General features: G+C 37.2%; 1 protein-coding gene across 4 annotated transcripts in view; it reads right to left on the bottom strand.

Annotated features, from left to right (window-relative positions):
• Positions 1-20121, bottom strand: part of LOC103708691 (cleavage and polyadenylation specificity factor subunit 1) — a 78813-nt gene that overhangs the window by 53667 nt on the left and 5025 nt on the right. For all 4 annotated transcript variants that reach the window (XR_005510775.1, XR_005510776.1, XM_008793741.4 and 1 more), the window contains exons 2-4: positions 16263-16409; positions 7889-8042; positions 3895-4030 (exon numbers count right to left, since the gene is read on the bottom strand). Coding sequence is in view for 2 of the 4 variants with exons in the window: in XM_008793741.4 (XP_008791963.2) it covers positions 3895-4030; positions 7889-8042; positions 16263-16409 (437 nt within the window). In the remaining 2 variants the exon portion in view is untranslated. The remainder of the gene's footprint in view (positions 1-3894; positions 4031-7888; positions 8043-16262; positions 16410-20121) is intronic.

Raw genomic sequence — 20121 nt, 5'->3', positions numbered from 1 at the left:
AGCGGCTAGCTATCCGGATCCTCTCTTAGACGGTCTCCTTGAGTGGTTGTGAACATAGCTGGTCCACCTTCACCCTCATCCACAGCAAGCAAAGAAACTATTTGACATAGAAGCGCCTCAACGATCTTGTATATGTCCACTACAATCTGAGATTGAAGTTAAAGTGCATTCAGGAGGAACTGGAGCTCAAGTATACAAATCCGATCCATAGTGCTTTCGTTAATAGTGATGATGATCCTATGATCGAAGACAACAAAAGCCGGAGCTTAACGAGCCAGAATCGCCTCCACAACCGGCCAGCTTCATAGCCAATGAGGCTAGATTCGATACGGATAATGGGCTGAGCACAATATTCTACGCATTTTTATAACTGATCAGCCACAGCCGCAGGGGAGCCAATCACCACATGACTCCTTGTTCGAGATATCCTCTCAAAAATATGATTGAGAGATGCTCGGACGAGGCCACTACGCTATCCGGTCAACTCAGTCAGGAGGACGACATAGCCAGGTAGAGGGGCACGAAGAGTAAGAAGGCAACTGCCCAGCAGACCACACAAATAAAAGACACTTGCATCCCCAATGGAGAGTGTCGAGAAGTCCTGGAACAGCAGCAACGACAGTTCTGGTGGTCATGGATCTACTGGCCATGGACAAAGTGGAGAACGGAAGACCACTGTTTATGAGACAGCCGCAGGGTGGTCTTCAATACACCGAAGAGTCTCAATTTACGTATGCTACACAGGATCGGGACCACGGTGGACGATCTGGCAAAGCCCGCGAGAATACGATTGCATATAGAAGATGGGCTCCTTATGGTTATTCAGAAGGATACAATGCAGCTACAGATGACCTCGCACGTGGAGTAAGATCCATAAACGTATCAGATTTCGAGTCTCATATTAGATCCTATTATCCGCACCCACATACAGCCTATAACCCACACGGATATGGATATGAATATGGATATGGTGCATCTGAGGCATCTTTCGATGGCTACTATCCTGCGCAGTTCGGAGCATCTCACGGATCGAATTTTACCGGTAGCATATTCGGATAGGCCCCTCCACAGTCGTATTATCAGTTAAAGGACACCTCTCAGAGCTAGAGCTTCAATAAGAGATCCGAGAGTGCTTACAACCCGACGCGCATTCCTTATGGGATGAACATACAAAACTACGCTGCCACTTGGATAGAGGGGTGGGTCGATGTGCCTCCTAATTATGCTGATGATCCGAATATTTACGAGAGGCATCGTCACTCGACCCGATTTTAGATTTTATTATGTATGTTTGTTGGACTTTAAAAGTATATAATTGATTGTATCTTGATTTGAAGATAATTTATGTTGTTTATTTTATGATTTATATCATTTTAAAGCAATAAGATGTATCATCTAGCTTAAACCGGGATCATAGAAACATCAGAAAATATCAAAAAAATTAATAAAATATCAAATTAGACTTAAATTCATAGAAAAAGTTCGAAAAGAGAGAGAACTCCAGAAAAAAGGATTGTGAACCAGCACCAACTGATTCGGTTCGGTCCGAACCGATATTGAACCGTACCGGGCACCGATCGGTATAGCACCCGGTATTGGTTCAGCAATCGTTGATCTAGCATCACAAAGATTCAATAAAACTAGTTTTGATCATACAAGTTAGGCTTATAAAACTGAATCATAATTCATGGGTTTAGCTCACGTCCCCTCTATTTGAACTTTAATCTAGACCGCCACCAAGATAGAGCCCTTTTCAATAATCTGTATTGCATCAAATTAGATCTGTCTTTAACCAGGTGGGTTGAATCAAATTTGCTGATATTCATACCTAAGCCAGTTGAGAACGGATCAAGATGACCTTTGCGCAGCCCATAGGTATTACTCTAGAAGCCAGTCTGATTTGATAGGGGTCAGCTTCAGCTTATTTTTTTCTTAATCTGTTTTTTTCTATGTTTTCATTTCTTTTAATTTTCTTAAATGTATGATATGAATTTGTTGATTTGCTTGCCCTGATAGTTAGCATTTGGAACTTCCATAATTATAACTATATATTTATTAATTACTTTACTTTTATCATATATTTACTTATTATAAAGAAATGATATTAATTTTTTTCCAAAGCTTTTAATTATCTAAGAAATTTAATTTTTAATAACTAGAATAGCTAGTACTTTGTTATTATCTAGTCTTTTTTACTTTTGTTAATAACATTATATCAATAGTTTAATTCTAAATTTTCATTTTACCTACAAATTTTCTTCTTTAGCTCTAATGTTTTATTAAACCTTCCTACAGCATACTGCGAGAATATTTTACTACTATCAACTATGTTAAAGGGATAGGTGAACCATTAGACAAACATGGTACATTTGAGATTGGAAAGGAAGAAGGAAATTTGACTATTTTTTAATTTCATGAAAGATATAGTGAAACTCTTCTGAGTTAACTGCCAAATGAACTGCTAAATCTTCAATAGCTTGCTTTAGATTCATGAATTTGTTTCAAGAATCGATAGATTTTTTTGATTATTGATAGTTAAAATAGTCCAGTCGGTATAATTCAGGAAAAACAAGGAATCAACCAAATGAACAAAATTAAGAGTATTGTCCTAATCGTTGTACCAGCAGCCTCGTTCTGTGCAAGCACAATGAAAACATGATATTATCACAATAGGCATGCCATTAATATAAAATGATGCTCAGTGGAATGGCATCCGACATGATAGGAAAAATGAGGAAGCCACTCAAGTAGTCTTCCAGCTGAAAATAATTATGTCACAACCCAAAAGTTGAATGTACTAGAAATTTCAAAAGCCTCAGAAGTGTTTAAGAGTTTTCCAAAATAATGGTTATTTCCAACATTGTTTAATCGAAACAATCTTTTTTACAATTTAAGTATACAGTAAGATATTAAAAGAACCATGCTTAGTTCATTAATTATATAATAATATACAAATCATTGAATGACTGTCAAGAGGAAAAATAAGAGCCAGAGGTAAGGTGCTCTTGGTGTACCACGCCAAAAAATGCTCCACAGTTCCAATGGTCAGAGAATAAAGAACTACTGAGCAAAACAACGATTACTAGTAGTAACAATCAGAAGCAACAACTGGTGTTAAGTACATTTAGAATTGCAAATTGGTTGATTATCCAAATAATTTCAGTAATTATTTATGCTCATATCTCATAGCTATAAATAGAAAACTGCAAAATGGCTAAATTATTCAGTTATCGACATGGCCAATTCAATTCTGCAAAACAAATTCTATATTGTCAGGTCAAGGAATTATAATGTTTACAAACTATAAAAACACATCTAAGTAAAGCAGTGGAATCCAAAATTAAAATCATAACTCTAGCAAGTTCACATGCATGTGGCACCATATGGAAAATATATGCTCCTAGAGAATGAAAGCAAAAGTCGAAATTTGACATACTATATGGGACACCAATGTGTTAATATTTTAAAACCCCGAGTAAGAATTTTATTAAAATTAAGTCCTTTAGAAAGCATGCTAAAATATGCTTTGCCATGTTAAAAAGGACCATAAGCATGTAAAAGATAAGAACAGTTTAGCCTTATAAGTTAAGACATCTGTCCAGTGATGAATTCGAAAAATTTAGAAAACATAAAGATTCAGTTCTAGAGTAACACGCAATGTCATGTTTTCCTTCATAAATAAAAATGTCAAAATAAATAACAGTAAACAATACAAATTTTTCACTCCATTAGAAATAACACCTGGAAACCAACTGCACATGGAGACAATTTCCTATAAACAATTTAATCCAATATGACTTCCTTACACACTTGACCTAATACCTCCATTAAAGTCATTATAAATCTCATAAACTTCTTTCTTTGACAGATGTAAGATCCAGAATGCTCTCTTACCATGTACAAAGGTGAAATCCTTGACATGCTTCATATCTAAATCATGTAAGTTAATCACATATGATGACTCAATACGCGCAGGAAAAGTGCCTCCCAAACTAGCAGGCTCGTCATCTCCAACCAATCCTTGGCCAGCCTAACAAGCAAGACTTTTATAGACTCAGAAGCACAGAAGAACAGAAAGAAATATAGAATTATAAATTTAATTAAAGAAATAGAACAACACGGCACATTGGCTGATGACCTGTGGACCACCATTAATGACAATCATGACATTAAGCATTGCTTGCAATATTAGACCATCATGGATATTAAAAAATATTAAAAAATGTCAAACATTAATGCATAGGATGAAAGCAATTCCTAATGAGAAGAAACTACAATCACTGATAGAACAAATCAAAGCCATATGGAAAAAAATAACACCAGAGTCAAAAGAATGAAAAGTTGAGGTTGTTAAATGGAGCTTCTTACAAAGCACATTAAGCACATAAACAACCGATTACCATATTATGGTGAACCATGAATAGTAAAAATGGGATCCAAAAGATTTAATTTAAACGTTATCCACAGAATTGATCATGGTTCCCTTATCATCTATCTTTTCAAAATTCAAGACAGAAATTACTTGCAGATTTAAGATATGTCAGCAATTACAAGTCTAAAACTCTGCCACCATCAGAACTGAAGATTGGTTTGGCTTTCAAAAACAGTAATGATTGTAAAACAAAGAGTCTCCATGGAGCAATATGTATGGAAAGAGTGACGGGAGAAAGAGATAAGAATGAAGGGTTTCAATTTCAGCACTGGTGTCCGCACCACTCTGCTCCTGGATAAGTATGATAGTACAACGCTTCCATTTTGATACTCAGGTTGGCTTGGCATCCCAGTACAACACCAAGACACCCCAGCTTGTATTTCTCTTCATTGTTTTGTTCTTCCTCATAAGTTCTTAGATGTTTTCTCAAAACTGATCCACAACTAGCAACAATAATACAAATACACTATGATCTTTTGCCTTCTTGAAATTATTTGTGTTATTTTTAACAATAAATTTATTCGGCGTAATCATATTTTTTAAAAGAAGAAATACATAACAAAGAAAAACTAAAAATATGGTGTTCTAGGTTGATGCCCACCCAACAAAACATCCAAATCTCATACCAAGGGAGAAAAATTTGGCACGATTTTCTTGATTTTTGGCCAAATAAATGGTAAAAAAATAAATGGATGAGCATACTGAATTTTTGTGACTTTTTTGGCTTACAGGAGACCAAATCAGAGGAGGAGGCTGGATCTAAGCACCTTATCTCCCTTCTTCCTCTCCTTTCTCTTCTCCCCTTCCTGTCCTTTCTTTTCCTCTCTCCCATGTGAGTATCCCAGCAGACAAGCTAAGAAAGCACCAATTTCTATTTTTCACTAAGAACGAACTTTGTCCCAGTTGGTACCAATTGACCTCGTCACCAAATCGTTCAATCCCAACCAATAACGACAAGATCAAGCTGGGATCTAGAGAGGCCTGGGGTCCAAATGCATTCCAAGGCCCAGATTCTCGTCTAATACGTTACTATAATGGGTCTGACTAGGTCCTTAATCATTGGATAAGATAATTCTGTGGTTTATTTGTGTCACACCCCAAAAATTCCGAAACTATTTGAATCTCGATGTGTAACCAGCAAAATAAATCAAAATACCACAAATAATTAACATCCTTGAAAGAAACCATGTAACTGAAGGTACATGACTAAGAAAGCATCATCTCAAAATCCTATTTCTAGTCCAAAGGCAATTGTTGAAGTATAATGAGTAACAATCACACTTAGACACCTCTATAGAAAGTAGTATGTTTAGATAGCAACTAACAACAAGGCCAATAAAACACAAGAAAAAAAACTTTTATCAATTTGAGGAATTAATTGGCAGACTATAAATAGGAATATGGTGTAGATGGAGCTACATGTCATTGCAATTACAATATTTGCAAAAATAGAAAAGGATAGTTTTACAGCACTCCACGATTGCAGATGTACTATACAAAAAATATTAGGCCAGATGTCGGTGAGAGATGAAACATTTAGCTTGGCAATTTAATAGCATATAATAATATTTCATAACAGTATATAACATAATCATTTACTAGTTGTAACGTTATTCTAATTATATGACTATCAAAATGTAAAATAATTAAATTACACCAAATAATTAACAAATAAATAATTCACAAATATTACAAAATTATATTATGTTAGATTAGCTAAATTATATTATAATATTACTTTTATTTATATTATAATATATTATTACTATGTTATATCATACCTTCTGAGCAATATCATGATATGTAAATGTATAGTATTTTTATGGAATTTATCATATACAATAGTTTCAACATGTTAGAGAATCAAATTATACTAGTATTTTGATGTGATATATTTAATTTATTAGAAAAGGATAGTTTTACAGCACTCCACGATTGCAGATGTACTATACAAAAAATATTAGGCCAGATGTCGTATTATAATAAAAAATAGTATAATATACAATCACATTGTATAACAAATATATTACCGTACATTGCATATATAATATTAGAAATTATTGTATTGAAGATATAATAGTCCAATCTGCATTATAATATTATATCTTAAAAAATATTTATATATTTTTAGTGCACATATTATACTTAATATATGTTAAACTACAGGTAGTATTATAATTAGTACATGTCATGTTATTTGTAATCATTACCATACCAGATTAATTATTATATTCTGTTAATATATGATATCATTATTTGCATGATATTACTATAATATGATTGTAATAATCCTATAATATTGTATAAATATAATGCATTATTATGATATAATTATTTTGTAAACATTATAACATAATTTTAAGCATAGTAATATATTATGTCTTATATTGTGAAATGTCGATGCAAATATCCTAAAAAACAATAATATTTATCATTTTAACCAAGATACATCATCCTGTACTAAACTGGCAGTACGGGGCACATACCATACCGTACCGGTTCGGTACCAATAATGTAGTACGGGAGCGCGTACTAACATAGTGACAGGATGCCCAGTACTAAGATGGTGTACCTTGATTTTAATATATATTGAGGTGTGACGAAAGACGAAGGGTAGAATAAGAATAAACTAGGGTTTGTAACAAGGTTTGCAATCTCAATGCCTGACCATGTACGGATACCATGCTAATATAGTGTCAATACACCTGATACGGGAGTCGGTTCAATGCAACAAAACTTAATACACCTCCTATGCCAAGTCTTAGTTTAGTACAAGTATGTACGATACGTCAGTATAAGAGGTACAAATTGGTACGGCAAACTTTGTAAAGTGTGCAGATAGTAAAAAGGAGGATTGATAAAGTGGGAATAGTCCCCCAACACCCTGAATTAGTTATTCAAAGAATAATGAGAATTGATCAAAATAACTACTCGCCTTTAATTCCAATTTTTTAAGACTTCTTTGTCATTTTTATGATGGAACAACAAAAACTGTTTGGCACAATAACAACTATTCTCCAGGGAAAGGTTTATAATGTGCCTTTTGGCACAACAAAACCAAGTCTTAGATTTGCAATTGAAGCCTTTCCCTGTGGGATAATGCCTGGAATTGTTGTTTCTTTTGTACAACTAATCAATTAACACCACCAAGCACAAGGGCGACCATTTTTCTGAAACTTTACACATATATCTGGTACACCTACCATATTATTGAGAGTTGACAAAGCTGTAAATCTCTTCTGTTACCAAATATATTTTCTTAAATAACTAACTCTTAGTCCAGGAAATTTGGTATTTTCTACTAGCTAATAGGCAACTTAATGCCAGGGAATGAATATTTAACCAAGAAAAGATATGATAACAACACTATAGAATATTGCCTGATCAAAATCTATGAATTTCTCTGTATTGGAAAAAGAAAATAAATCAAAAAGATGCTTTAAAAGAAAAAAGCACCTGAGCAGATTTAAGAATTATCATTTGAAGCCCATAGACGAGTGCTCCACCACAGCGGCCCAAGGGGTCAGCCTTTATTAGAGGACCTCTAGCAAATCTTTCTCTGCCCCTTTTCAAGAAATGCCAATCTGGTCCCTCAAAACAATGCATGGAACTGCAAAAGCCCAAAAAATCACAATCGACCTTAAAATATAAATTTCTGCCAAGTAAATCAAGAAACTAAGTCTCTTACAATTTCACAGTGCATTCAAAGTTCACAGCTTGAAAGATTTTATCCCACAAATAACAAGCCAAAAGAAATTAAATTAATAAATAAACACTGTGGTTGAATGAAAGGTATCTTTCAAGCAACTTAAATTAATAACAACATGTTTCAACCAAATTAACATCAATTTCATATCCAATCAATGATTACACATGGTATCTTTCAAGCAAGGTGGGAGAAATGAGTATACCTCTTTTTTTTTCTTTAATCTTAGTACTAGTTCAGTGACAATATTTTCATTATGCTGTTGGCTTAAGTATATATCTAGAACACATAGCAAAATCCACATGCATATAAAATACCATTAAATTGAATTCTTTTGGAGCCATGTGCATGCAAATAAAAGTTAATCGCATGCAAATAAAAGTTAATTACATGCATCTATAATTTGCAACTCTTCCATCAAGTTAAAGTTGCAATCACCAAAAGCTGGAGTGTAAATGAGCCGAGCTCCACTGAGCAATGGCCAACTCAAGCTCAGCTCAATCATTCGTAATCCCAGCGAGCATTTGTCACAAGATCAAGAGGTCCAGCTCATGCTTTGCTTCTAGAAGATCAAGCTAGCTTGATCCCAGCTCATTTGAGTCAGTTAGGCTTGGCGAGAAGAGATGAAAGGGGAGAAAGAGATTAACAACCAGAGCTCCGTGACACAATTAATATGAGGATTGAGGAGAATACTAGACCTCCTATGTCTCACTACTTGAAGCCCAGCGGCTTGAGTGATGGAACAAGTAAGAGATTTCCCATTCCTCTCCTTCCATGAGTTTGATAGGCTTGGCTGGTTGGACAACCTAAAGATACACATTAGCTCTGCCACAGACTACTTTATGGTTATAGAAGTACAAGGAACCACCGAGGCTTCAACAATGTTGATATCACCCAAATAAGTGGACCCGCCTGCTCCAAAACTGTCAATAACAGTAAGTATTGGCAACTAGTCACCTTTATAATGGGACATAAATATAATGGTGGAAAAACAACAGTTGGTATTTGTCCCACTAACTGATCCAATGTATTAAATGTGGAGTTGAGAGGATCTTGGGAGGGATTGTAGTGCGCTACCATGACACTAGAGGTGAAGAGTATTTCGCTCAAGGGTAACTCAGCAATGACTGTCACATGGACCACTAATCAATCAGCTTCTAGCAACCACCCACGCTTGAGAAACATTTGGGCTACGGCCGAGATTTGGAGGAGTTCAGATGCTCTTATCTGTGAAGAGAGAAGCAAACCAAGTCGCTGATACCTTTGCTAACCTAGCCTCCACTAGTCGCTTCTCTCTCTCTCTCTATGTGTATGTCTGGAATGATGATCATACTTTATATTTCCTGATACCTGTGTATGTACATAAATGCAAGCAAAGATGCATATATATATGTACGTACATCACAATCAACTAGCATGTCAGTGCTAGGACAATGAATGCATATGTGCCATTAGACTTATTCACGGGCTGGACGGCCCGGCTTGCTCACACCCGAAGGCTTCCGAATGGGCCTGGGCTTGGATTTTAAGCTTGGCAGGCTGGGCAAGGCCAAAAATATGAGCCCGCCTGTTAATCGGGCCAAATAGGGATTAGGCCTTGAAACCCAACCCGAGCTTGGCTCGGCCCAAATAAATAGGTAACCCTAGGTAATCGCTCATCCTTCCTCCTACTCCTCCGTCGTCCTCCACTTCATCCTCCTTCCACCTCCTCCTTCCTCCTCCCACTCCCCTTCAAGGCATTTTCTTAAATTAAGAAAAAAGGCCCAATACTCGGCCCAAAGCCCGAAGCCCAAGTAAGCACTAGGTCAGGCTGTGGAAATAGGCCAGAAGGGCAGGCCTAACTAATTTTAATTATGCCAAGGGTTGAGCTCGGCCCACCTAACGAGATATTGCAAGCCATCAAGCAAGGATTGAAAATGACCATACTCAGCATGTGTTACCCGAAACCACATTACATACCGATACATATCGCATTTTGTACCATCCCATACCCACAAAAGCATGAGAATTATGGAGCACATGGATTAATGTACTGACCAAGCCACATGATTCGATCGGTAACATACCAACTAAATCATGCAGTTGGGTACCAACCATAGATTGGAACAGTTTGTGGTCTCAGCTTGAACAGGTGCGAGCCGATCCTTATTGGGCTAAACTAGTAAGAGCCCAGTATGGCCCTGATTAGCCCCTACCCTCAATAATTGAGGCAGAAAAGGTCACCATGCCCTTTCCCCCGAATTTCACCCATGAGCAGCGTAAGAGAGGAGAAAAAGGGAAGAGAGTGAAAAGAAGAGCAAGGAGGGTAGATCTAATGTTCATGAAGGTATTTTACCAGATTTCCTCTTCTAATTTCTTTTTTTTTATGTTACAACCCCTAAATGAATAGAAATTAAAAAATATCGAAAAATCATGCCAAACTTTTGTATTTTAGCATGATTTTATGATATATCATAGATGTTAGTCAAATCCATGCAATGCTATAATTTTGAAATTTTTAATATTTATTTTATTTTTATTAAAAATATATTTTTGAAAAAAAAATCAATTGAAAAAATAAAGGAGATGTTAGATTCCAGAAATTAGTATCATATTCTAATTCTAGCATGCTACCTACTCTCTTTGTTTGGCAGTGATGCAACTAATTTTTGGCATATTAATTGCCTCTCGAATAAAAGCTTATCTTTAAAGTAATTCCTACATGAACTAAGCTATTAGTGCTTAATATGGGCCGAAAAAATATGTAGCACTTCTATCAAAGGCTACCTTATGCAAAACTAAAATTTAATTTACAAGATTTCATATATATAAATAATATTTTAATAACAAATTATTATAACTTCAAAAATTTATGAAATTTCAGAAGATATTTCCGACATGTTTTTTGAAGCATGTCATATTTTTCAAATAGTTATGTAATATATGCATTTTTTTAATTTAATACAAAAAATGCATACATTGAAAATTTATGGAAATTTAGAATTATCTAAATATAGTTCAAAAGTAATTTCTAAGGCAACTAGCACTTTCTTTTAGGAATCTCTAAAAACTCTTGAAATCTTTTGAATAATTTTAAATTAGAAAATTAATTAAGCTATGAAACATCATAGATAATTTGCATATACACAAGAATAATTGATGAAACCATTTCTAGGGTTGATCATATGTGGTTTTAATGGTTTCAGGATCAACATTGGATCACATCCTACAAGAACAAGTGGCCCATATATGGATTGGCATTAATATTTGATGGTTGACATCAAGGAATGCTGAACCGGCCCGTACCGGCCGGTTCAGCCCGTACCGAACCGGTTCGGTCTTGACCAGGTCGGTTCGGGCATAGAAAACCGGACTGGTTCCTTCCAGTTCGGCCAGGACTCGGTGCGAACCGGCACCGAGTCCAGTTCGATCTGCCATAGCGCGCCGCGCACGCTGTGACCTTTTTGGCCGGTACGATACTAGTCCGAATTGGTTCGGTGGCCGACCGGTATGCTTACTGCTACCGGTTCGGCGATCCTTAATTGACATTGATGTGTAATGATTGGTCGGGTTCAACCAATGAAACATTATTAACTTTCTCACATGTTGTAACAAAGAAATATTCTTCCACAAGTTAGTTGATGCTTCAAACAGGGTGCACGACACAACTTGATGGAAAAGGTTATTGACAGCATTGGAGTACCATGTCATCAAGTGGCGACTAATCAAGGAAAACAATATATCGCTTGTGAGCTATTGAATATAAGGGAAACATATTTTTTGAACCCCACTATACTAGTTTGATGTCATGGGAACGACAAGCATTGAAGAGTGAAGCAAACAATGGAGACGTCCGACGCTATCAGGACCCACTCTACAATGACTTTGTATATGAAGGGAGGATCCCATGATAGGTTGACTCGAAGGCCAGCAAGCCCTGCCAATGCTTAATCAAGCAAGATCAACCCTAGGCCAGCCAGTCTCATAGCCAAGCAAGCTAGGGTGAATGCAAAAAACTAGGTGGATCAACAAATGCCATGTCAATACCAAGCAATAGTAGCCACCACAAACTTTAGGGAGAGACCAGTCAAGGTCACAATCTAGTTCAGAGTCGAAGACCTCCTACCCAAGATTCAACAAGAGATGTTGAGAGGTCACTATGACACTAAAGCCACCCAGGGCAGCAGAATCCCAGTTAGAGAGGTGGAACCAGTCAGGGTAGTCTACATGTTCGAGCAAACCAAGAGAGTCAGGGAAGTCAATCAAGCAAGGATAACAAGTCAGTGCCTCAAACATCCACTCGGGCAAAGCAAAAGGAAAGATGAAAATTGATATATTAGAGAGAGCGGACAAAGAACCAGTTCATAGTGACTCTAAGGCAAACAGATTGCCCAAGTCATCTCATGATACAAGAAATGATGATAGTGATGATGGGTTCAATGATCAAAGTGGAGATAGCAGACAAGGAGGGATAGCAAGCAGTTCCCTTTGCTTACTCCATTCACTGGTGAGTCCCAGTTTGAGTATGCAACATCATATAGGGACCACGAGCAAAGGACAAGGATGGATGCCATAGCATACACGAGGGGACATAGAGGTGGTAAATGCAATATCAATCTAGCCCATGAGATGATGTATTGAGTGGGAATCCTGCAAGTATCAAGGTCCTCTTGGTACTCGGGATTATATCCTATAGCGAATCATAACCTCCTTTGCCGGGTTATAACCAATATAGATACATGCCCTTTGAGTCTTCATACTCAAGTGGGCATCATCCTCCCTAGCCTCAATCAGACTACAGATCAAACTTTTATCAATCCTTTTTTCTAATTTCCATCACTACACCCGACAAAACAACAGTATCAACATGGCTATTTGGTATAGATAGGCTACTAGGATCCAAGACCGGCACAACACGAAGGCCAGATACAAGTCCCTAGGCCTGACTATAAACGTGACCGAAACATGTATGAGACATCGAAACGACTTGGAAATAAATATAAATATTTTGCATTTTCAATATTATACTTAGTAAGACCTTTAGGTATGTAACAGTAAAAAATACCTAAACATAAAAAAAAGCTTAAAACCTCCAAAACAAGAAACAAAAAATATATTTTTTGTTATACCGATATGGTTCAATACAATTCAGTATAGTATTGCAACCATACTATACTGATCACCTACCTGTACGCAGTTCGGTACCAAGACTACGAACCTTGATAGAACAAACTATAATACATATTATAATGGTATATGACAGATGCACCCCATGTGGCAATACTTTAAATCTAGGTGTCAAGCCAAAAAGAGGTAAGATCCCTATTATTTTTCTTTGAATAAAGTGCACCAGCATTGTGCAACATGGCACAATCTATGCCCCTAGATGTATTTTAAACTAAGGTTCTCAATCTCGATATCCAACCCCGTACCAGAACCATCTTGGTACAGTGTAGATATGCTCGGTACAAGGTAGAAATGCTCGGTAAAAGGGTCAGTTCGATGTGCTGACACTTGATATGACTCCCAATCCATATTGTATACTGATTCAATACCAATACGGTATGGTATGCCTAGCATGCACCAGTACAAAGCGGCACAGCATAACATGCTTTAAACCTTGGTATCAAACCAAAAATATGTAAGAACCTTTTGTTTTTCTTTAAATTAAGTGTGCCAGCATTGTGTTACATGGCACAATCTATGTCTCACGCACTTTAATTCTTGCAATATATATGTGTATGTTTATTAATGTATGTTCATGCGTAATTATGTATATATGTATGTATATATATAATATATATGTGTGTGTGCGCATGTACATAAACGCTTGAGTCTTGCATGTGCAATATAGATGACCCAAAACCAAACTCTTAGGGGGGAGTCAGGATAGAGTAGTTGTCTAAAAAGGTTAGGAAAAAATAACATGAGGAAGGGAAGGGAAGGGAGGGGAGGGGAGGGGAGGAGAGGGAGGAAGAAAGAGAGGGAGGGAGGGAGGGAGGGAGGGAGAGGGAAGAGGGGGAGAGAGGGGGAGGCTTACCAGCCAATGGTGTCACGGTGTTGAAGAGGGGGAGACAGAAAGAGAGTAAGCACCCAGTGAAGAGAGAGGGTTGGAGAGAGAGGATGCGGCTTACCGGCCAACAATATTGCGACACCAAAGAGGGGGGAGAGAGTGCGAGAGAGAAAGTGTCAGGCAAAGAGAGAGGAAGGGGGAGAGAGAGGGGAGGGAGGCTTACTGGCCAACAGCATCGCAGCATTGAAAAGAGGGGAGAAAGAGAGCGAGCAAGAGAGCCCTCGAAGGCTCTCGAACTATCGAACCAAGATGGGGTGGTGCGTTTATAACCCGAACTGATCCGCATTGCCAAACCACCTGACTTAGTGTCGGTTCGGTTTGTTATGGGCCGAACTACTTGGTTTGTATTAGTTCGGCGATCACTGGAAGGGTGGGTAGCACGCAGCATTGATGACTAAACTAAGATAATTATGAAGATTTTTTTCTTGACAATTCACATGGTTGATAGTTGTAATCACTTAGGTTATTATTTATTTATAAACAAGTGGTTTAGACGGGAGAAACAAGGCTCCATCCCTATGAGATATGGGCCCCACTTTGCAACCATTTAATATTTTTCTAGACCTGTAGTGTGGAGTTGATTAGGAGTAGGAACCTCCAAGATTTTCTATAATAATCAAGATTTTAAATATTGGTAGGATATCCCACTAACCAAGTGTCAAGATCGAGCATTATCTCAAGTGTTGTAATGAGACGAAGCAGGAAATGAAGTGGGCATGATAGGATATCACCATCCCAAGTGTCTATACATAGTGGTTCCCATTCCACAAAAAAATCGACATAGCCCCATCATGATAATTAAAACCTTGATTATAATATGTATACACGCACATGCAACACACAAACTAGAGCTCAGCTCATGCATCTCACATGCTTTGTTCAAAAGAGGAGAGCACTGCATACATGGGCCTACACTAAGCATAATATAATGATAAAAGTTGAAACCATTGCCACTTCGCCTAACTCAAGAATTCCAAAAGTCATGGAAAACTGAAAACAATTACACAAAGACTAGCACAAAACCAAAAGAAACCAAAAGAAATTGTGTACTTTTTTTTCCCTTTTTCTCAGCAAGATATGCATGTGGTAAACAGATTCCCTTTTCCTCCAAGAAACATTGGAGCTGTGAAGGGTTCAAGCATTGGAGGTTGGCCACATGAGCTAGCCTCCATAGGGCTGCTACGCATGCAGGTTAGGTTGGGTTGATGACAAGTCTAGCCCATCCCAACATCTATATCCCCCAACCCTAACCCATCCTCGTTGTCGATTAAGATTTCTCTAACCCAACCCTATTCAACACCATCTTAAACTAAATTCAAGTTAGGTCGGGTTAGCCAGGCTAGGTTGGGTAGTGCCACATTATTTAGCTAAGATTAGGATGAATGCAAACTTTAAGATAGGGGAAAGGCTTCAAAAATTCTTATTGGATTAGTATTTGCTAGATGACTATCTCGACCATTCATCAATTTTGATGGTACACTTCCACATAGTTTAACAAAAGTGCAAGGTTGGTGGAACCACGCTGAACCACTTGATTCAGGGGTTACTGAACCAAACCAATGCAGAATAGAGATGGTTCCTCATTTGGTTCGAGATAGGTGCAGAACTAATCCGAACAAAGCAGAACTGCATGGTCCACTCAGTTCAGCTCAGTCCTGAACCTGATAGTTCTAGGCCTGTCACTTGGTGGAACCATCCTAAACAACTTAACTCGGAGTGTACCGTACCAAACCACAAAGTTAATTTTCTCCCCGACCTTTTCATGTGTTTCAGGCTTTCAGCATGCTTAACTTTCAATAATTTTGATATTTTACGAAGCAATTTTATGCCCAACAATGGAAAACGTTACTGAACTTAAGAAAAACTCTATATACAGTTCCAGATCAAATCAAACATGACAAACTTTATTCAAAAATATCAATTTAAGGCATAAATTACAATTAAAAACAATGTATATATCTGTGATGTGGTATATACTACACATGTAACAATAAAAAGAAATCCGTTCTTCACCCAAATAAACTGAATGTTGCCACCCATGTCTCACCTATGTTGTCAGTCATTTGTCTTACCTAGTACGCAACCCATGTGTTGAATCATCATATTCTAGCACTGTAAGTTTTGCATCTTGGAATGCTAACACTATCGAATCTCTTCTTTTGCTGCGATCATCAACTCCAAGAGACAGTATTGCCATTGATTCCACATTACCATGCAATCTAAACACGCATCATGGGATCAAGTTATTAAATAGTTTAGTGATTTAGAATTAAGCAGTTATAACCAACATGGATCTATTTATGCTACTATAAAACAACATGAGACTGCCAATAATAACTAATTAAACTATGCCATCATAAAATAACAAAAGGCTCATGAAATTAAGTTATTTTTCTGCAGCAAGCATGTCAGTATATTAAGTCATATCAATCACATCAACATATTGCTAGCAGTATGTGTCCCTGGTAATTAAGCAAAAAATTTCAAAGAACACTAAGAAATCAATTTAGTAAATCTACATTAAACTAAAAATAATAAATGGTGGAATAAGAAACAAATATTAAGTAGAGGAACTGACAAGTAATATGTAGACATATTCTCATAAATTCTCATGAAAGGCCAAATGAACTCTCAACATTCTTCTCAAACATGTATTTTTGAGAGCTTGAGTTTTCTCTACCATTTTATGAGATCTCCATTTTATAACCAAATTCATACTCTTGTAGTCATTTACACAACTCAATGATGATACTCATTTAAGAGGTACTTATCTTTGTTGTGTTGTTGGACACCTTTTACATCTTCAGATATGTTATTGCATCAATCATACATCACTGACATTACACCATTAAATAATCTAAATTTCTTTGTTTCAATAGAGATAAACAAGAGGAGCAATTTCCCCCATACCAATACGATGCAATTTACCAAAGATATAGATTTGTTAAGTCTTAAGAGAAAGAAAGATAAATTTTGGTGAGTGGAATGTTTGTACTTTCAGAGCAATCTTCTCCTAAAACACAGGCTGGCTGTTTAGAAATGAAATTCTCAACTTTTTTGTTTATTGGAAATATTCATTTATGATAGCTCAAATTATCTTCATCATCTTTCAGATCTTGACAGTTATCAAATTCATGTTTGGAACTCTGACCACCTATCTGTATGATTAAATAAGATTTCACTCCTCATATCATTGACAATCATGTTGTTGAAGGCTCAAGGCTCACCAAGGTGCCAAGTTCTCTTGGAGCCCAAGCCTAGAGATGGGCATCAGGCCGTGCCGGGCCCGGCCCGGCCCAGGCCCACCGGGCCACAGAGCAAACGGGCTGTGCCTGGCCCGGCCTGTTTGCTAAACGGGTCGTGCCTGGCACGGCCCGCTTAACCTAAAGGCCAAGCCCGACACGGCCCTAGGCCCATGGGGTGGCGGGCTGTGCCGAGCACGAGACGGGCCGTGCCAGGCACGGCCCGTGCCGGGCTCTGCCAGGCACGGCCCGTGCCGGGCTCGGCCCGTCTGTCCAAAAAAAAATAACCGTTATGGGTGACCCCTAACAGCTATTTTTAGGCCCATAACGGCTATTTGTGGCTTTTTACCCATTTTGCCCCTCCCAACAGCCATAAAACGGCTAATTTGAGGGGTATTTTGGGAAAAAATATTATAATTTACATGCATCAGGCCGTGCCGTGCTTAGCCCACGAATCGTGCCAGCTCAGACCCTTATGGGCCGTGCCGGGCTCGGCCCGCGGGCCAGAAATCCTTAACCCAGCCCGGCCCCCTTTTATGAGCCGTGCCTGCGGGCCGTGCCTAGCACGGCCCGCTTCGTGCCAGGCCGTGCCGAACCGTGCCAGGCCATGGGCAGCGCGGCCCAATGCCCACCTCTACCCAAGCCCAAGGCACAAAATGATGCACGCACCTTGATGAAATGAGACACAAAGATAAATATATAAAATATTAAAAAGCACACGATATTGGACATATTTAAGAATGAATTAGGAATAGGAAGAAGAAAGAGGAATAGCAGGGCATATGTCGTCTTTTGTTCTACTTCTGGGGAGTTAAAATGCAATAGTAGCTATACCTATAGCAGCAACAGCTGATAAAGAGGAAAGGGATGGGTTTAGCAAAACAAAAAAAAAGAGGAAAGGGATGAGGAAGAGGAAAAGGAAGAAGAAGAGCAGGAGCAGAGATGCAGGACCACCAAGGGGTTCCCTGCAACAGTGTAATTGGGCCTAAGCGGAGGGAGAAATTGAAAAAATGTAATTTTACCTTGCTGTCCTATCACAGAAAACAGATCAGAAGTGAATAGTTCAGTGGATTGAGGAATGAGGGAAGCATTTTGGATCCTTCCTGAGATTTAGGGATTAGGGTTTGATGTTAGGAAGAGTGTTTTTAGGGTTTTAGAATTAAAGCACAAGGGTGTATCTTGATCTCCTGTCTAATTTCAGATTACAATTTTAGCAGACAAGGAAAGAGGACTAGATGAAGAGCGGGAAGAAGAAAAGGGGAAAAGGGTGAGGGGAGACGAAAAAAGGAAGGCACTGGAGAGAGGAAGACAGAGAAGAGAGAGAGAGGGAAGAGAATCAACTTTGTTGACAATACAAACTCATGGAATACAACTCATGTCTGTCCTTTCACTATCCCACATACTATATATAGAGCCTGCATGAAGTAGGGGCTAAGTAATCAAATAAAAGAAAAAAATAATCCTAAATCTGGATCTTCCTCTTCTTTCGCCCACTTATTTCCTTTTTCTATGATAGATCTTTATTGCCCCTTCTTTCTTTTGGTCACTTAAGCCCCACAATCTTAGTCATAGTAACATAATAGGTGGGTAGATTAAAAAAATAATAGAGGTTTTAGCCTGGACTTTGCTTCAAGGAACAGAAAAGATATGTTTATCCTGTCTCTAAGTAAACTCACCTCATCTTAGGGCAGGCAAGATGCTAAGGTGGCAACTTGCTGTGCCTCTCACTTAAGCACATGACAACTATGTTGATAAAATCTAATAAAACGATTTTTTTTTATTCCATTGTCTAATGTCCTCATTAAAATATGTTTTCTCAAGAGCTTAATAACACTAATATATACTGAATCGAGATTCAAGCTTTGTTTATTTCATATTTTCATATAGCAAAATGAACAGGAACAGTTTCTCCATTATCAACTGAATGCAAACTGATTAAGACTTGAAATTTGACAAGTTTGAAGAATGAAAATATGTTTCAGACCAAAAATAGAAAGAAGAAAGGAAAACAAATTTGTGTTGTGAAATGCTTGTGCTTTGGGATCAAATTTTCAGTTTAAATGGCATATCCTAAGCCATAATCACTATGGCCCCATTTGGGGAGCCGTTGGCAGTAGAGCTTTCTGAAGTAGAGCTTTTATAAAAGCAGTTTACTGTTTGGTAACTGCATTTTTAAAGTATTCTGCCACTTTAACATATGTTTGGTAAATAAACTGAAAAAATATTTTTGGTATGACAAAATGACCATAAAGAACATTGCATAATATTATACAATAGAGTATAATAAAATATAATATATATTAATACATAAATATATGATATAGTATAATATTAATATAATGTAATATAATATTATTATAATATAGTAATATAATATTGTATACTATAGCATAATAATTTAATATAATATTAAATTATTTAACATGACATGTCAATGTATTATCATATAATGTAATATAATATTATATTTATAGTATAATATAATAACAAAGGTATAAAATATTATAATTATTAGCATAAATTAATTTTTCATAATATAACAAATTTTTTGGCTAGGTGATAAAATTGGTTAAACAATTATTAAAGAGACATTTTGTGTAATTGTTATATTTTATCACGAGTATTTTGGTCAAAAACAGCTTTCCGACAAGACCTAAAACTGCTTTTTCAGAAAGCTCCACCAAAAGCT

This window comes from Phoenix dactylifera, chromosome 2, assembly GCF_009389715.1.
Source record: "Phoenix dactylifera cultivar Barhee BC4 chromosome 2, palm_55x_up_171113_PBpolish2nd_filt_p, whole genome shotgun sequence".
NCBI classification, from domain to species: Eukaryota; Viridiplantae; Streptophyta; class Magnoliopsida; order Arecales; family Arecaceae; genus Phoenix; species Phoenix dactylifera.
Note: the sequence above shows the minus strand (reverse complement) of the source record. Positions and strands in the feature narration are given on the sequence as shown.